A 20,409-nucleotide genomic window follows, 5' to 3' on the forward strand; every position below is an offset into this window, starting at 1 on the left:
AAATAAAAAAAAAAAAAAAAAAAAAAAAAAAAACAATTGCTTACCTACTCAGTTACCAACTCTGCCTTGAGTTGCGTACTTTAGTTACGTACTCAAAAGATTACCAAGAATCAAGGTACGTGCCAAGTTGTAATTCAGCCGCGCAGCCAATTGCTGAAATCGGACACCTTTTTTCAAGAAGAACCAGACGGTAGATAAAATAGAAAGAGATAAAAGAGAAAAAGAAAAATAGAAAAATAGAAAATAGAAGAAAAAAATAGAATAGAAAAAAGATAAAATAGAAACACCTTGTTTATATCCTGCTATTATGGTACTAGGTAAGTCTCCAATTTAGTCTTAGGCCAGCCACTCACTATCAGGTAGACCTGACAGGTACACCTGATCAGGTATACCTGACACCTGATGAGCACACACACTGTCGGGTAGACCTGACAGGTACGACTGAAAAGGTCCGAATGTCAGGTCTACCTGATACGTGATAGTGTGTGTGCTCATCAGGTACCTATCAGGTAGAACTGACTCTATCAGGTATACCTGACCCCTGATCAGGTCTACCTGATAGTGAGTAGCTGGCCTTACGTGGTTTTGTCCAAGTGTCCAGTCTAGTTCGGGGATTCCAACCTGCGGTCAAAACTACCTGATTATGGTCAAATCTCGTGAGGGTGATCGAATGCCCGCAATTTGGATGCAACCTTTTTGTACCTGTGCTCCCTGACCGCAGGTTGGATGCAGCCGTCTAGTTTATAATGAAACTCAACAGGTATTAGTCTTCTTACACTCTTACAGCATAGACATTCGTTTGCCAATTGCTGAAGAATCTATAAAGATCCCGTGTTTTGACATAGCACAACTTGTAAAGGCTAGTAGACTCGTTTGAGTCGTTTACTTTACATACTGGATCAGGCTCAAAGATCTGCCTATCTGTCCTAATCTAGATTAAAGACATTCCAGTTCTTGACAAATCTCTTTTTAAAGAGTTAAAACTAGAAAATGTGATGCAAAGCACTTTGTCTTCACTGGAATAGGAATCTCCTTAGGGCTGATTTTACCATTCAGATAGAGTCCAGTTTATGGGCGTTCTTGACTAATGAATCATGAATTATTTGTCTTAAGCAGAGCTTTTTTCACAACTTTTATGGATATTGCAGCTTGCAGCATTACTTAAGTGTCTCCTTTACTGTTGATTCTCATCTACTCGTATCATCAAATGCCAACCTAGTGTTACTAACGTTCTTGACTAATCTTCTTTTGCTGATCTTATCATCTTACCATCCAGAGCTAGGCAAGGTTAGAAGGTTGATATGGAGTGAGTAGTTTCTCCTCCTCGCGTCGATCGACATCGACCGACGTCACACGTCTTTAAGGTGCGTCCAAAAGTCGCGTCGACCGGTCGAATATGTGTGGACACACCCTAACACCTCAAACTTGGTTTTGAAACTACTTTGGTTACTCTGGTAGCCTAGTGTTGGAAGCTAGACTTGTTCCGATGATGTCCTCCAGTGGTTTAAAGATTTAAACTAGACAACTTCGCAATGACTAGTGCATGTGCAAAATTTCTCGTTGCATAAGAGCAGTGCCTTGAATCCTCAGGTATGTAACACCTTGACGAGATGTTTACTAGTAGACAATTTACACTTCGAGAAATTTACTTGGAAATTGAGTAACCATAACCAAGCTACTCTTTACCTGTAACTTGAGTCTAGACCTAAGTAAGGCTTTCTTTTGCAGGCCACTCACGCTTAGACTGTCTGTTTCGACTGTCTGGCCAGCCTAGTTAGCTTAGTTGGTAGTGCGTCTGCCTCGTAAGCGCTAGGCCGCAGGTTCGATTCCCGCCCGGGGCGGATTTTATCCTGATGGGATAATGTTCGTTCTCGGAACGGCTGGCTTTCTCCTATCCTGTCTTCCTTCTCTCTCCGATTTCGGGACGATAAGACCCTAGAGTTACAGTTCCCTCTGTCAAACCTCTTAAAAAAAAAAAAAAAAAAAAAAAATAGAGAAGTGGTCAATGTAATCAAATTAAAATGTTCCTTCTGATATTATGTTGTTTCATAGGTACCACCTCCCTCCCAAATAAATGAGGAGGTTCAACAGACCTAAAGCACCGTTCAAACCGGTGGAAAATTGGTATAATACGTCGGTGAAACCGTCATAATAAATTGGTATATTGGTAATACCGGTATAATTTATTGGCTTGAGATGTAAAGGCAGTGTTTTCCGCCCGCCAGTACACTCGACCGTAAAACACCAGCCTTACTCACTTTACACCGCTTTTTCACTAGATCTTAGCCTTTTGCGTACAGAATCAATTTCACCAGAATCGCTCTTACGGTAGGATTCATGTCCCACATGAAACTCAAGCGTTGTTGTTACAGTCAGACGTAAACAAAACATTTTTTTCAAATACGGTAGGATTCATGTGAGACATGAAACCTCCGAAAAGCGATTTGTGGTAGGCTTCATGTCACACATGAAATTGTTCCCTCGCTTTTAATTTATTTTCTTTTTTTTCCTAGTTGAGATAGAAACATCTGGTTTTTTTTGTCTTCTTCGGAAATCTTCGGACTATAATTCCGAATGCTTTGGAATCATAATAAACAAACACCGGCTTTTCAGTCTGCATTTGAAAGGAGCAAAAGATACACAAGTTCCTAGGCACGTCCTACCGTAACGCCTCCTATCTGTAAAAATCAAGCCGACCGTAGCGACAATCCGGGACGAACAGTGTGGACATGGCCATCAGGATAAGATGGGACAGATGCAACGCCATTGTATCACAGGACTGATCTGAAACGAAAGAAAGCGGAAACGGTGAGTTTGACAATCTGGGACGAACAGTGTGAACATGGCCATCAGGATAAGATGGGACAGATGCAACGCCATTGTATCACAGGACTGATCTGAAACGAAAGAAAGCGGAAACGGTGAGTTATAGAATCGAATCGGACGAAATCGGAAATGCAGAATCGTTAAAAGAATTTTATTTGAGAGAGAGAGAGAGAGAGAGAGAGAGAGAGAGAGAGAGAGAGAGAGAGAGAGAGAGAGAGAGAGAGAGAGAGTATTTTTTTCCATAACTGTGTATCTGTATTTCCGCGATTGCTACACAGTATACATGACACAACGCCGACCCTATTTAAGTAGGAAAACGGCGACCCTATTTAAGTAGGAAAACGGCGACCCTATTTAAGTAGGAAAACGGCGACCCTAACAACCGCCACATTGGACGCTTGTGGTCTTTGTTTTAGCATGCCCATCCCGTAGTATGTCCCTGATAAGATGGGCGAAAAGGGACACAATATTTTCCATTTAGGTGCTGGGTCAACACGGGAACACCAGAAAGTAACCCGTTGAAATATTTGCAATCGAGAAACGAGTGGAAATTTTTGTCGATGGTGGGATTCGAATCCGGGACCTTCTGCATGGCAAGCAAGGGCGTTCTCTATCTTTATCGTTTATTCTCTGTCTTACTCACCTGTAGTGCCATCCTCCTTCACATCTGTCTGTATAGTGATGTCATCAATATAAACAGTAGGTGTGGTGTACAAATGAACACTACGGTGTATGCCAGCATAGTTGAAGAAGTCAAATGTGTACGCTTGAATCTGCTTGACACCCGTGTCACTGAAAATCATTAGGAACCAAAGTTGGCGAATAAAGAAATTTAGTTGAGGCTATGGTCGAACCCGCGACCTAGCGCTTGCAAGACGTATACGCATTACCCTCCAAGCTATTTAGGCGAGGCTTGAGTGTTGGTTTCTGCCTCAACATGTGATATTGCAAGGAACATGAAGCCTCTGTCTGCTTCTTTGAATAAAAGGAAGATTTCTTAGGCCAGCCACTCAGGTGTACCTGTCAGGTCTATCTCGCCTAATACATAGACGTCAAAGACCAATGTTTGTTTCGCAGTTTATTATTATTATTATTATTATTATTATTATTATTATTTTTAACTCACGTGTTTAGATCTCGCAGTGACCCCTGCGGCACGGTTGTCTGAAGAAGCGTATTGTCCACCGCCACCGTCACGCGGTTCTTGCCGCCAAATCGGAGCACCGAGGTAATATCGTGCTGGAACGGCAAGTGTCCGATCTCATGACCCATGACCAGGTGTCCATTCACCCACTGGAAGTAAGAAGAGGACCGATTTTACCACCGTTCTTTTTTTTAAAAAAGAGGTTTGACAGAGGGAGCTGTAACTGCTATGGTCTTATCGTCCCGAAATCTAAGAGAGAAGGAAGACAGGATAGAAGAAAGCCAGCCGTTCCGAGAACGAACATTATCCCATCAGGATAAAATCCGCCCCGGGCGGGAATCGAACCCGCTCTTTTTAAATATGTATATGTACCTACTTGAGAAAGGAAATTTAATTTTCAAAGAAATAATTATAAGGCCAGCCACTCACTATCAGGTGGACCTGACAGGTACTGAAAAGGTCCGCCTGTCAGGTCTAGCTGATACCTGATGAGCACACTCCCTGATTTAAAGACAGGGCTTACCGCTTTATCAATGTGGACGTTATAGTTAATAGCCGCCGTCAGAGGGCGCGTCGAGTCCAAATAGCGAGCGAACTTTGTGACGGATCTGTTTTAGAACATGGGGCGAGGGAGTTATTATGACTTTACAGACTTCATAATTTGAGGAAGCAGAGGCGTTCCTATGTTCGACACTCCAGTGTTGATGTAATGGGACTATGTAACCTCTGATTACTACCCAATTTTCCCAATAAACTGGGTCTGAGAGCCCACTCCGAAACGTAAGAACAAATTTAATGCGTTGTCTGACGTTGAACCCAGAAACTCCGGTTTCTAAGTGTGATATACTTGTAAGTATTGAGGTACAGACAAATGGAGGTTGTTGACAGTACCGTCCAAATGTCCACCATAAGACGGAAATAAATCCTGTAAATTTACGTCGACGGGATTCGAATCCAGCATTTCAGGGTTGAGACACAAAAAACAGGCGAGGCTATCGTCCAATATTAACCAACATTCAATTAAATGACATTGAAATGGGATGGGGGTCTTTTCTACCGAAATTCCTGTGTGCGGAATCCAGTGAGTGCTCAGTAGGATTATTGTACCTCAATATGAACTTACTTAAAGTAGACGTCTGCTCCGGGTAAATGACTTCTTGGTTCGTTAGCCACAGACCACATGATTGTGCTTGGTCGATTCTTGTCCCTCCGGATAAGTTCTTCCAGAGAGTCCTTGTGTTTCTGGAGAAGGGTCTCGGAGAAATTCCTGGAAATAAGAATTTTTTCGAGGTTTGATAGAGAGAACTCCTGGAAAAAGGAAGTCGAACGTTTCAAAAGCAGTTTTCAGAAGACTTGAGAGAATTGTTTTCTTTACTTAAGAGACTCCTTGGCCAGCGGAAAGTATAATATTTTAAGGAAACCCCTTAGGTTTCAAAAGACCCCATAGAAAAGAATTGTATTCTATACTTACTTAAGAGATTCCGGAGAAAACTCCTGGAAATAGGAAGTCGAACGTTTCAAAAGCAGTTTTCAGAAGACTTCAGAGAATTGTTTTCTTTACTTACTTAAGAGACTCCTTGGCCAGCGGAAAGTATAATATTTTAAGGAAACCCCTCAGGTTTCAAAAGACCCCACAGAAAAGAATTGTATTCTATACTTACTTAAGAGATTCCTTGGCCGGCGCGGCGGCAAATAGTCTTCTAAGGACTTTTTTAAAGAGGTTTCATAGAGGGAGCTGTTACTACTGAGGTCTTATCGTCCCCAAAGGGAAGAGAGAAAGAAGACAGGGTTGGAGAAAGCCAGCTGTTCTGAACTTTACCCAAATCGCATCTGTTTAATCGAGCCCACGACCACCACTTACAAGGCAGGCGTGCTACCCCCCAAGGCCAGCTATTCACTGTCAGGTCCGCCTGTCAGGTCTACCACTCTACCTGATGAGCACACCTACTGCTGCTGTAAAGGGACTCTCGACTCTCTCGAGCCTTCATTGTCCCATACCCATCAGTGTTCTGGATTCAGGGTTCGATAATGACAGTTATCGCTGCGAGAGGCAAGATAGCAAGATAAAATTTGAATTTCTACCTAAATAGGTATCCTGAATGAGATTCCTGAATGGTCTGAGGACAATCCTTCTATATTCATCGAGGTAACAGTAAGAGATGGCCTCAAAAGGCACACATTTGAAATATCGGTAAATCGGTATAGTTCATTACTTTTCTTTTTAGCTAGAGGGGATGTTTAGGGATGAGCTGTTCATTTCTAACGAAAGTCACAACTATGGGTCGGGTTTGTGTTTTTGGGTCTTTTCTACTTACCACTTGAGCCGCATAATGAACGCTCCCAAACCGGAGCCACACGTTGTAGCCCTGATGGCGCCACGTGTCAGGGACGTAGAAGGTGCGGTCATACCAGACGATACCCACGTGGTCTCGGACCTCCTTGTCCAGACTGAGGTCGTTGTAGCTGCTGGGCACGGGCATCGGGATCGTATCCCCTGTCTGGAAAGAAAAATTGGAAGCCACGTAATAGTGAAGAAAGTTTTCAACCTGGATTAAGGAACGAAGGAAAAGAGGAGACGGGGAAGAGATGGAGAGACAACATCAAGGATTGGTTCACAAGTATAAAGACCCAGCAAGAAGAAGGACAAGAATGGACACAGACAGCAAAAGATAGACCGAGAGGTGGAGAAGGCTCATTAGAGCAGGCTTTGAACCTTCATGGCCTGTATAACAGGATAAGTAAGTAGTGATCGTCCCGAAAGCGAAGAGAGAAGGAAGACAGAATGGGAGAACGCTCCCAAACCGCATAATGAACGCTCCCAAACCGGGAGAACCTCCAGGAGCGAACCTTATCTGATAAAAATCCGTCGTCAGACGGTTTGTGCGTGAGTGGCTGGTACCTGGTATAGGGACTATTAGGAACTTAGTACATACCTATCACTATCAGATATGTTAGATTCTAACAACAGGTAGAAGACCAAAATTATGGGACAGGCGACCCAAGATCCTGCCCATAGCAATGTCCAATGTCATTAGGTGTTAGGTTTAGACAGCATAACTTATCTCATGCTGGGTCTAAATGGGCCGCCCACTCTCAATTCTAAAAAGTACTCAGGGGCGGTCACAATGGGTTCAGCCGGTCCCATTTATCCCGGGCCTGAGGCAAGCAGTTTTTTTTTAAATAAAATATGATTCTTCTTCTTCTTTTCTTTTTTCTTCTTCTTCTTCTCCCTCCTCCTCTTCCTTTTTCTCCTCCTCTTCTTCCTTCTCCTCCTCCTCCTTCTTCTTCTTCTCCTCTTCTTCTTCTCCTCTTCTTCTTCTCCTCCTCCTCCACCTTTTTGCCGTATAGGTACAGACAGGGTTGGCGATTTTCGTCACCCTCTCAATTAGCCTCAAGGTGATTTCTTTCGGATGGAATTTGTTTACAAAATTTTCACGAATGGATGTCCTTCGCAGTCAACCTTTGTTATTTCTTTAGCAATTGAAATTTCCGGCTGGTATCCTCACTGTTCAAAGACTTCCCTCAGCCAGACTAAGCTGGTCTACTCCCTATTCAAAATCCCTCAGCCACACTAGGCTTTGAACGGCCCTGGTATCGTATCTTTTCCATCACAATATCAGTATGTGTTAATCACAATAGGTACCTACATTTCAGTATTATACTGACTCTAGCAGTATAATAAACAGTATAATCTGGCAGTATAAACAGGATAAACAATACTAGAATGCAGTAGGTGTAAGATTCCTCTACAATGCCACTTTGTCTGAATTTATCACTATCACAAAAGGCATTCAAGTTCAAGTGAATAACAATGCAAGAGAGTTAAAGGTGCTTCCACACTTCTACAAGGTCGAGTCCACACTTAAAATGAAATTGATCCCAAGGGCAAGGTAAATCTAGACCCTTCACAAATGAAGTGTGCCTGTTTGTGTAGACGGTATTATAGTGTGTGTAATATTGTACCACGTCTATCAACTTTCTTGTAAAGAGGTTTAATAAAGGGAACTGTAACAGCGGAGGTCGTATCGTAAAGGTGTGTCCAAACATAGTCGACCAGCCGTCGATTCACATCGATCAACGGCCGTCAACAATGTGTGGATGCGGATACACCTTAAGCCTGATCAGGTGTACCTGTCAGGGCTACCTGATAGTGAATGGCTGACCAAAGCTCTCTAGGCTGGCTGTGCTGTTTTTACTCACTCAATATCGACAGCAGGACACTCATTGATGATCATAATTCCCTGTTGATCAGCAAAGTCCCATTAAGATATTACCATAATTGATATAGGTCTATTAAAAAGTTCCTTTACCTCAACAACTACCAACCCAAGGTCGTTTGAGGGTACCAAAGTCCTCTTAATTATTATTTCACATAGTTTTAGGTATTTCACAGTCATAGTTACCTACATACTCGTACCTACTATTTATTACACATTTTATTATTTCAGAGTACATACTATACTAACACGTCTATCTTCATGGGGAGTAACACCTGATTGATAATTCTAATCACATTCTAGTACCTAATGAAAAGGAAAGTGAATCTTATCAATAGCCACTAGCTACCAGCTCAGGTACCAACATACCGGTGTGCTTTGTGATAAAATTTATCAAAAAACGCCGAAACCGTCTGTATACGGGAAAAGACCAAGAAAAACCATGTAAAAATAAGACCCCTGCACTCTAAACCCCAAGTCCACAATCACGAACAAAAAGTTTCAAGTTGTCCGCTTTGGATCAAACTCGCAAGAACATCGATTCCCAAACTGGGGTCCGTGACCCCCCGAGGAGGCCGTGAAAGACTTGAAGACCCCCTGGAACAAGACATAAAATACAGTAAAGGGGCCGCGTAGAAAAAAAAAGTTTGGGAACCTCTGCTCAAGAACATTCCTATGAACTATGATCTAATAAATCTAATTCTTATTGAATCATCTCTCCAAGATCGGTTCTTCTAGACCGCAAGGTGCCTGTGAAGATTAAAGAGGAAACAACCTGTGACCCTATGAGATAATTTTCGTGCTAGCTCCCCGTCTATTATGAAAAGGTAGGAAACCGAGATAATTTTCGTGTACGTTAGTCTATTAGATAGGAAACCGTAATGGAAACAATGTTATCTATTATGTAAACGACCTTCTTCCTCTTGTCATTATTAGGTCAGGACTTCGATAGAATTGATTGCGGTCAACCCAGCTGAACAATAAGATCGAACGCAGGAAAGAGGATGGGATAGGAGATAGCCAGCCATTCTGAGAACGAACCTTATCTGTTTAGGATCCGTCCCTGGTGCTAATCGAACCGGCGACCTATACCGCTTAAACGGTAGACGCTCTACCTTCCGAGCTGACTAGGCTGGCAACTAGCTATTTCTGACCTTTGAACCTGACAATAGAGAGATTATTGTACATGGATTCATCCGACATTTAAAAAACAAAATATCAAACACCTAGTCAGCAACTTGTCAGAGTAATATTGTTGTCAGCGGAAGGCATCTATTAAGCACCTGAAAATCTGAGTAGCAAACAACAGTATTCACATGTGACTAGGGACCACAATGGTTAAACACAGCGACAATTTAACAATCAACATTGATAGAGTGCTAGAACATTGATAAATTGTTAGGACGAATAGGGATTATCCCACCGTACACAGACCATTTGCAACAAATGAACAAAATAACATCCAGTTCTGTCAGGAAGTTGTTTCTCCTCAAGAGGACCCATTAGAGTACCAATTGAATCAGGGTCATCTATGAAGAACTATTTAAAATACCTGCTCTTCAAATAGACATTTAAAAATGGAATTGCACATAAAACTGAAGGCAAGAAGAGACGATTTTTTTCCTGACAAATTTGCATTTTGGCTCATCATTGCTCATTTAGGATTACCAACATTCATAATAATGCAGATCGTCAAATGGCAAGCAATTGGAGACGAACCAATGAAAATTATGGATCTTTTAAATCATCAATTCTAATATAAATTATAAGGAAAATAACTAATCTCAGGCTGAATTTGTGGGGATGCTTAAAACAACTGAATGTTTTTCATTTTAATACTTAACATACTAATTTATAAATACCTGATTACTTATGAGCGAGTTCCTGCTCATAAGGAAATTCAGAAATTCAAGGGAGAGCTAGGGGGAAAAGAAGAGGATTTGGCAGATAGAACTGGAGAGAGAATAAGTACCAGGAAATTCCACCAATCAAATAGTGCTGAAGATGAGGGATCAATTGGTCAGTGTGAGATTGCCAACGTTCAGTAGATAATGGACATGATGTCACTACAAGAAGAAGAAAACGAAGAGGAAGAAGAAGAAGAAGAAGAAGAAGAAGAAGAAGAAGAAGAAGAAGATGAAGGAAATCACAAAGACCAAAATAAAGATGAAGAAGATAGGTAGGTATAATAAGGAAAACTTCTTCCTCTTGTAAAATCTTCTTCTTCTCCTTCGTCTTCTTCCTCCTCCTCCTCTTCCTCATCATCTTCTCATTTCTTCTTCCTCCTGTACCATCTTCTTCTCTTTCCTCTTATAGCATCTTCTTCTTCTTCTCCTCCTTCTCCCTAAGCTTCTTCTTCGGAAGAAGAAGAAGAAGAAGAAGAAGAAGAAGAAGAAGAAAAAGAAGATGAAGGAAAACAAAAAGACCAAAATAAAGATGAAGAAGATATGTATAATAAGGAAAACTTCTTCCTCTTGTAAAATCTTCTTCTTCTCCTTCGTCTTCTTCCTCCTCTTCCTCATCATCTTCTTATTTCTTCTTCCTCCTGTACCATCTTCTTCTCTTTCCTCTTATAGCATCTTCTTCTTCTTCTCCTCCTTCTCCCTAAGCTTCTTCTTCGTCTCCTCTTCCTTCTTCTTCTTCTTCTTCTTCTTCTTCTTTTTCTTGTACCATCTTCCTTCGTGATGAAATCATTCACCATCTCATCTTCTCATCTGCAAATTCCAACATCCCATCGCCTAGTTTTAGCGCGTTGTGTAATTTCTTCACTTTTCTTCGTCCCAAGGTCCGTGCGTTTAGCTTCTGTGTGTTTGGTTTAATATGCTTGGTGTATGGTTGACCAATCTCTCTGGTCAATTAATTTCTACACACCGAGTCTCTGTTACTCCTATTGTTATATTATTGTTATCGAGTGTTTACTATTATAATACACTCTGCCTTGAGTGGCGTACTTAAGTTACGTACTCAAAAGATTACCAAGAATCAAGGTACGTGCCAAGTTGTAATTCAGCCGCGCAGCCAATTGCTGTAATCGGACACCTTTTTCAAGAAGAACCAGACGGTAGATAAAATAGAATAGGTACACCTTGTTTATATCCTGCTATTATGGTACTAGGTAAGTCTCCAATTTAGTCTTAGGCCAGCCACTCACCATCAGGTAGACCTGACAGGTACACCTGATCAGGTATATCTGACACCTGATGAGCACACACACTGTCGGGTAGACCTGACAGGTACGACTGAAAAGGTCCGAATGTCAGGTCTACCTGATAGTGTGTGTCTAAATAAAGCACTCTACTTACTTAATAAGTAAGTAGTACTTTATACTTCTCGTCTCTTTTCGTAATAAAATTGTGATGGAGCTTAAAATGGAAATACTTATAAAATAGGTATGTCAAGTATCATCTCAATTTGTAATCGTAATAATGCTTAAAATGGTGTGTGTGCTCATCACTCATCAGGTACCTATCAGGTAGAACTGACTCTATCAGGTATACCTGACCCCTGATCAGGTCTACCTGATAGTGAATGGCTGGCCTTACGTGGTTTTGTCCAAGTGTCCAGTCTAGTTTATAATGAAACTCAACAGGTATTAGTCTTCTTACACTCTTACAGCATAGACATTCGTTTGCCAATTGCTAAAGATTCTATAGAGATCCCGTGTTTTGACATGGCACAACTTGTAAAGGCTAGTAGACTCGTTTGAGTCGTTTACTTTACATACTGGATCAGGCTCAAAGATCTGCCTATCTGCCCTAATCTAGATTAAAGACATTCCAGTTCTTAACAAATCTCTTTTTGAAGAGTTAAAACTAGAAAATGATGCAAAGCACTTTGTCTTCATTGGAATAGTAATCTCCTTAGGGCTGAGGAGAGCTGATTTTACCATTCAGATAGAGTCCAGTTTATGGGCGTTCTTGACTAATGAATCATGAATTATTTGTCTTAAGCAGAGCTTTTTTCTATGCCATTTGAAACAAGAGTATTATACTTTATGGATTATGGGTATCATCAGAAAACGCCTTGACTTTTTATGGGTAAACTCACTTTATGGGTAAGAAAAAGACAACAGACCTCTTTTGTTGTAGTTATAAGAGGTAGGTATACAGGGAAAGATCCCATTTAGCGCCTTAAGGTAGAAACACACTACTATCACGTCACGTAAGCTTACGTGGGAAAATTTTGAATTACATTTTTCTGACTCCCCGTGAGTTAACGTGACCTGATGGTAGGTACTGTGTTTCTATACCTTCAATGTTTCCCCTTCATCGAAATGTCCACTAGAATGATAATGTGGCTTTATTTCCCTTATTTACTGGACTAATTTTGAATTCCGTGCGGGTACCACATCAGGTAGGTGAGGTCTAATGTCACAATTGACATTAGGTGTCAGGTACTCGGAATTAGATAAGACTATTTCGGATGTCTTGTCAGGCGGCATTATTGGTTCCTGGTATCAACTTTCTAATGTGTTCGCTACCTGTATTACCCACAGAGTCAATTCCTTGATTCATTCCGAAGGAATTCTTCAGTTTTGAATTTTAAATACCGATTTACCTACGGGTATGCCAGCCTAATATAGTTAGTGTAGTTATTTGGAGGGTAGCAGGCCTGCCTTGTAATCTCTCTACTCGTATCATCAAATGCCAACCTAGTGTTACTAACGTTCTTGACTAATCTTCTTTTGCTGATCTTATCATCTTACCATCCAGAGCTAGGCAAGGTTAGAAGGTTGATATGGAGTGAGTAGTTTCTCCTCCTCGCGTCGATCGACATCGACCGACGTCACACGTCTTTAAGGTGCGTCCAAAAGTCGCGTCGACCGGTCGAATATGTGTGGACACACCCTAACACCTCAAACTTGGTTTTGAAACTACTTTGGTTACTCTGGTAGCCTAGTGTTGGAAGGTAGACTTGTTCCGATGATGTCCTCCAGTGGTTTAAAGATTTAAGCTAGACAACTTTGCAATGACTAGTGCATGTGCAAAATTTCTCGTTGCATAAGAGCAGTGCCTTGAATCCTCAGGTATGTAACACCTTGACAAGATGTTTACTAGTAGACAATTTACACTACGAGAAATTTACTTGGAAATTGACTAACCAAGCTACTTGTACCAGTCGAGTCGTAGGTACCTCAGTCTCAGTAAAGCTTTCTTATGCCGGCCACGCTAAGACTGTCTGTCACATCTGGTTCTGACAGACAGTCGAAACGGATGTGCTGGAAAGTTGAAACGTGTGTGGCTCTCAGTCAGTCTGAGCGACCTTGGTCGGAAGCATTTCGCGCCATACACTTTTCGACTGTCTGTCAGGCAGTGTGAGCTTGAGTGCCCAGCCAGCGTTTGATACCTCGAATTTTCTGGGAAACCGTCAGATACCCCCAATTTTCTGGGCAGGCAGGATAAGCAAGGTATTCTATTCTAAAATCTACTGGCATGTTCCCAGTCCTTACCACTTTCAAGTCCTTATGGTACCATCGTTCTCGAAAGCCGACCAGTGGGTCCCCTTTGGACACCCGAAAGTTCCAGATCCCGTCCAGACTTCTGACCTCACGGGATTCGGACTCGCGAGGATACAGAATGCCACCAGTGGCGGAATCCCACAGTACACAGACCATTTGCAACAAATGAACAAAATAACATCCAGTTCTGTCAGGAAGTTGTTTCTCCTCAAGAGGACGCATTAGAGTACCAATTGAATCAGGGTCATCTATGAAGAACTGTTTAAAAAACCTGCTCTTCAAATAGGCATTTAAAAATGGAATTGCACATAAAACTGAAGGCACGAAGAGACGAATTTTTTTTCCTGACAAATTTGCATTTTGGCTCATCATGGCTCATTTAGGATTACCAACATTCATAATAATGCAGATCGTCAAATGGCAAGCAATTGGAGACGAACCAATGAATCCTTCAAATCATCAATTCTAATATAAATTATAAGGAAAATAACTAATCTCAGGCTGAATTTGTGGGGATGCTTAAAACAACTGAATGTTTTTCGAGTAGAGACCACAACAATAATAGATTTCGATAAGATGGATATAGGAAGTGATTTGATAAAATATGTAGCCAGCGGTGACAGCACGTCAAATGTCAAATGAACAAGTTCCCAAAAGATTACTGAAGTTAAGATACGTTGTGCGTGGTTGGATTCTGGATGGGTGACCCCCTGGACAATCGTGTGCTGCTGGCTTTTCCCGGTCCCGGCCTCACTCAGGCTGGAGATAAGGTACCGAAGTTAAGATACGTTGTGCGTGGTTGGTATCCGGGTGGGTGACCATCTGGACAATCGCGAGTGGCTTTTCCAGGCCCCACTCAAGCTGGGTGAGGTTAATGTGAGGCGGGTAGCTTGTCGCAGAGGGTAAAACCGCCGTTAATACCTCGGTGGTGTAGTGGTCAACGCGCTCGCCTGGTAAACAGGAGGGCGTGGGTTCAATCCCAGCTGAGGTATGGAATTTTATCCCTCAATATAATTTGAGAATTTGACCACAATAATAGTAGTAGCCTACTGCTGGAGTAAAGGGACTTTTCAGTCCTATGCGAGCAGTATGTAATCTCTATATCTCTAAGTCGCGGAGTAGCTCCCGCCCGGGGCGTCCTTTATCCTAAACAGATACGGTTCGTTCTCGGAACGGCTGGCTTTCTTCTATCCTGTCTTCCTTCTCTCTGCGCTTTCGAGTAAGACCTTGGCAGTTATATACAGTTCCCTCTATCAAACCTGAGAAAAAGTTTTTTTTTTTTTTATAGAAAGAGGCAAACATGAGGCGACGGGAAATTTGCATAAACGTATGACGTCTTAAAATTTGTAGCCAAATCCCAAATGTCAGCCCAAAGCCATCACCCTAGATAGGGCTGATTGAGAGGCTGACGAAAAACGCCGAAACTGTACTCGGGAAAAGATGAAGAAAAAGAAGTCCCTGCACTCTAAACCCCACATCCACAATCACGAACAAAAAGTTTCAAGTTGTCCGCTTTGGATCACACTCGCAAGAACATCGATTCCCAAACTGGGGTCCGTGACCCCCCGAGGAGGCCGTGAAAGACTTGAAGACCCCCGGGAACAAGACATAAAATACAGTAAAGGGGCCGCGTAGAAACAAAAAGTTTGGGAACCTCTGCTCAAGAACATTCCTCGCGAACTATGATCTAATAAATCTATTGAATCATCTCTCCAAGATCGATTCTTCTAGACCGCAAGGTGCCTGTGAAGATTACAGAGGAAACAACCTGTGACCTTATGAGATAATTTTCGTGCTAGCTCCCCGACCATTATGAAGAGGTAGGAAACCGAGACAATTTTCGTGTACGTTAGCTGCCCGTCTATTAGGTAGGAAACCGTAATGGAAACAATGTTATCTATTATGTAAACGACCTTCTTCCTCTTGTCATTATTAGGTCAGAACTTCGATAGAATTGATTGCGGTCAACCCAGCTGAACAATAAGATTGAACGCACGAAAGAGGATGGGATAGGAGATAGCCAGCCGTTCTGAGAACGAACCTTATCTGTTTAGGATCCGTCCCTGGTGCTAATCGAACCGGCGACCTATACCGCTTACACGGCAGACGCTCTACCTTCCGAGCTGACTAGGCTGGCAACTAGCTATTTCTGACCTTTGAACCTGACAGTAGAGAGATTATTGTACATGGATTCATCCGACATTTAAAAAACAAAATATCAAACACCTAGTCAGCAACTTATCAGAGTAATATTGTTGTCAGCGGAAGGCACCTATTAAGCACCTGAAAATCTGAGTAGCAAACAACAGTATTCACATGTGACTAGGGACCACAATGGTTAAACACAGCGACAATTTAACAATCAACATTGATAGAGTGCTAGAACATTGATAAATTGTTAGGACGAATAGGGATAATCCCACAGTACACAGACCATTTGCAACAAATGAACAAAATAACATCCAGTTCTGTCAGGAAGTTGTTTCTCCTCAAGAGGACGCATTAGAGTACCAATTGAATCAGGGTCATCTATGAAGAACTGTTTAAAAAACCTGCTCTTCAAATAGGCATTTAAAAATGGAATTGCACATAAAACTGAAGGCACGAAGAGACGAATTTTTTTTCCTGACAAATTTGCATTTTGGCTCATCATGGCTCATTTAGGATTACCAACATTCATAATAATGCAGATCGTCAAATGGCAAGCAATTGGAGACGAACCAATGAATCCTTCAAATCATCAATTCTAATATAAATTATAAGGAAAATAACTAATCTCAGGCTGAATTTGTGGGGATGCTTAAAACAACTGAATGTTTTTCATTTTAATACTTAACATACTAATTTATAAATACCAGGATAAACAAGTTATATTCTATTCTATTCTATTAATTTCTTCTTCTAATCTACCTACCTACATAGAGTAAGTTGTTAACAAACCTTCTAATTTTGTTGACAAACCTTCTAATACGATCCCGATGCCCGTACCGATTCATCAAGTACCTACTTTTATCCTGTATTGAAAGGCCCACATAATTACATCATACTGAAATATGTATTGCAGTTAACACTAGTGTAGCGCTTTGGCTTGACAATGAGGTATTCAGGGCAGTCAAGTGTCAAGCTCAACCGATAGTCATATCATAGTCATTACTATTACAGTCATACGAGTATTAAGTCTGGTACACACGTGACGATCTGCAGGCTTCGTAAAAACTCCGGCTCTGCCGGGAATCAAAACCGGAACCTTCAGTGTTCAAGCCTATTCAATAAACCTCCGCGTTGAGTCAGTCCTCTTGACTACTCGGCCACCAGAGTTGGGCCTTTACTTTTTTTTAAATAGGTTTGATAGAGAGATATATACGACTTCTTAGGTGTTATTGTCTTGCAAGCGAAGAGAGAAGGAAGACAGGATAGGAGAAAGCCAAAGAGATTTGATAGAGGGAATTGTATCTGCTAAGTTCTTATCGTCCCGAAAGCGAAGAGAGAAGGAGGACAGGATAGGCGAAAGCCAGCCGTTCCGAGAACGAACCATGTCATTTTTAGGATAAAATCCGCCTTGGCTGGGGCGGATGTTATCAGGCTTGTTTGTGCAGGTCGAGTCCCTTTGGGATAATATTTGGCCTGGGCGGGAATCGAACCCGCGACCTAGGTCTTAAAGGACAGACGCTCTACACTCCAAGCTAACTAGGCTGGCTCAATTATAAACGGCTCATAAATTGTATGTACCGGGCTTTGCTACTGGCTATTACTACATGGAACAGGTAGCCTCTTGGAATGACATTAAACAATAACACAACACATTATTTACATACGAGTCGATTAATATGAGGGTAGGTCGTAGATATAGTGACCGAATTATCTACCTGTACATAAGTAGTGCAGGGTTAGAGTTATGTAGAATTATGTGGAATATATAATTTACTTATTATGTACTTACAGATTACAGTGGTAGTGGTTAGCGCGGTGGACTTCGGATCTGGAGGTTGGTGGTTCGAGTCCAAGTCAAGCCATAAAATTTAGCGTAGTGCATATTAAGCAGGGAACGACATTTGTGACAAGCATTTATGCTTAACACAATTAAAATTCCTTCCTTCCTCCTTTCCATAATGAAATAAAGCATACAGTGGATTTTACCGGTCTCTGTTACTCCTATTGTTATATTATTGTTATCGAGTATTTACTATTATAATACCTCTTGTGTATTGTAATTGTATGATATGTATATAATGCAGTGGCGGAGTTAATCGAAGTAGCCTCTTCACAGATTGAAACATACGTACCTATATACAACCGGGTCACATCGGGTGTGGAATGGGCGGCTTTGGACGAAAATACCTACTTAAACCCCCCGAAATCAAAGACTGAAACACAACTTGTATTTTCCTTTCCGAATTCATCTTCTAAAGCTCGCCCCCCTTCTTTCTCCTTTGGTTTAGTACGAATGGTGTCACGCCAAAAGAGGAGAGACCATAGTTTCAGACAAAGCGAAATTCTCAAAGGAAAAACTTTAGGCAATTTTTTTTAGCGTGTTGGTTTAGTGCATTTAGGGTAGCTAAATCTCCAAGGGGGTCATGGCCCCCCGAAATATGGCCTGTTTCAGTGGTGCTTTTTGGTTTCCCCGTTTGACTATCACACCACACGCCCCTGGCCTATGTTGTTTGATATTATAATACCTCCTATCCATTCCCGGTATTGTGATTTATGAATTGGTGGTGTTATTAGTTGTTATCCATTGAAAACCTCTGAGAATGGCGATCAGCAATGAAAAAGGATTGCAAAGTGGCTGAAGGATTTATCTGTCAATTTATCTGTTTGTTGAAGCTAGCTTGGGTTCGATTCCCTTGCAGGGCGGATTTTATCCTGCAGGGATAATGTTCGTTCTCGGAAAGGCTGGCTTTCTTCTATCCTGTCTTCCTTCTCTCTTCGCTTTCGGGGCGAAAAGACCCCAGCAGTTACAGATCTTTCTATCAAACCTCTAAGAAAAAGACCTGAAATCGAGGAACCAGCTAAAGTTATGGATACTTACGTCAAATGTGGCAGTTCTTACTGTAGAAAAAACGCTGAAAACTTCTAAAAAGTAAGATTACTCCATTTTCTTCTCAGTCCAGGAAACAAAGTCCGAAAATCAAGGTTTAGCGGACAAAAATAACGCAGTATTGGTTTTTTGCCCAAGAGGTCGGGGATAGTGTCCTGAATAAGGGGTCAAAAGTTTTATGGTACCAACTACGCAGTTGGGAAGCTGTCTTCTAAAACTTGTGTACATAATGTAACACTTCATCATTCTTACCTGCTCTCATCCCAACTTTTGATGATGATTCGGGTCACGTGTTTCAAGGATCCGAAGATCATTGGACAGTTCCCATTAAGAACCAACTACGCAGTCGGGAAGCTGTCTTCTAAAACTTGTGTACATAATGTAACACTTCATTATTCTTACCTGCTCTCATCCCAACTTTTGATGATGATTCGGGTCACGTGTTTCAAGGATCCGAAGATCATTGGACAGTTCCCATTAAGGGGCCATCCGGGAGGCCCCGGGATTTTGAATCCCAGGTAATAAAAGCGTCTGTGTGTCCAGAGATGAGTCAGGACATAAATCAGCACCGTTAGTAGAAATATTGAAAAGTAGAAATGGACCATTGGTCTGACCTCGGATCGATCTTTTCGACCTAACTTTTTTTACATTTTTCACTTTCAATTCTAGAGTTATGTGGCTTTGAAGCAACTTTTTTTTTACATTTTAATTTTCAAATTTCAAACTTAAAATGTTTAAGTTTCAAATTCAAATTAAGGACTGGAAAAAGGATGTTAAACGGATTGTATGTACTAAATTACTATTATTATATTACTATTATTATTAATAAAAACCTTGGAAGTTATACAGTGACTTTAAACAAACAATCGGTAGTACCTAGAGATAAGAAGGTAGTTTAGGATAAAGGGAAGTTATTATTTTTTTTAAGATGTTTGACAGAGGGAACTGTAACTGCTATGGTCTTATCGTCCCGAAAATCGAAGAGAGAAGGAAGACAGGATAGGAGAAAGCCAGCCGTTCCGAGAACGAACATTATCCCATCAGGATAAAATCCGCCCCGGGCGGGAATCGAACCCGCGGCCTAGCGCTTACAAGGCAGACGCACTACCAACTAAGCTAACTAACTTTTAAAAGTGCGATAATAAGTTGTAATAATATCCACTTAATAGTTGTGAGATAATGTTACGTATAGGTACTTGGTTAAAATTGCAAAGGTAGGTAGGTATACTTACGTAGAAATCATCGCTTCCACTTTCTTGTCCATTTCACCTTTTTGTAAACTGAAAACTGTGAAGCTGTTTTGAAAGGAAATGAAGATTTACGTTGAGAAATTAATTGTTTATTGTTCAACGGTTCGAGAACTTGGAAAAGTATGTATTAGAGTTATTAGACTATTTTGTGGTCAGATAGAATAGAATAGAATATACCTTGTTTATCCTGCCCGAATAGGACTGAAAAGTCCCTTTACCCCAGCAGTCTAAACAAGGTCTCGTATATTTGATGGGTTATTAAAGAATAATACATACACTAACAATTATTCATTAAAAAGGCCTTGCTTAACTAAAAAAAAAAAAAAAAAGATAGGTAATACAATGACTGTAATGATAATGAGTAATGAGGTACCCAGTACGCGTTCTCTCTAGATGAGGCGATTGGTAGGTAGCTATCACTAGGTGAGAAATCTTATCACCTCTGAAAGGAGCTTAAAGTATTTTAGATGTAGGTA

At 41.2% G+C, this 20,409-nt stretch overlaps 1 protein-coding gene across 1 annotated transcript in view; it reads right to left on the minus strand.

Annotated features, from left to right (window-relative positions):
• Positions 1 to 13,801, minus strand: part of LOC103513703 (beta-glucuronidase-like) — a 23,562-nt gene extending 9,761 nt beyond the window's left edge. Inside the window, exons 1-5 of the mRNA XM_026826695.1 lie at positions 13,637 to 13,801; positions 6,286 to 6,468; positions 3,953 to 4,119; positions 3,470 to 3,618; positions 2,707 to 2,784 (exon numbers count right to left, since the gene is read on the minus strand). Of these exons, the coding sequence (XP_026682496.1) occupies positions 2,707 to 2,784; positions 3,470 to 3,618; positions 3,953 to 4,119; positions 6,286 to 6,468; positions 13,637 to 13,801 (742 nt within the window). The remainder of the gene's footprint in view (positions 1 to 2,706; positions 2,785 to 3,469; positions 3,619 to 3,952; positions 4,120 to 6,285; positions 6,469 to 13,636) is intronic.
• Positions 13,802 to 20,409: the final 6,608 nt, after the last annotated feature.

The sequence above is a fragment of the Diaphorina citri genome, unplaced genomic scaffold (genome assembly GCF_000475195.1).
Source record: "Diaphorina citri unplaced genomic scaffold, Diaci psyllid genome assembly version 1.1 scaffold41, whole genome shotgun sequence".
Lineage (NCBI taxonomy): Eukaryota > Metazoa > Arthropoda > Insecta > Hemiptera > Psyllidae > Diaphorina > Diaphorina citri.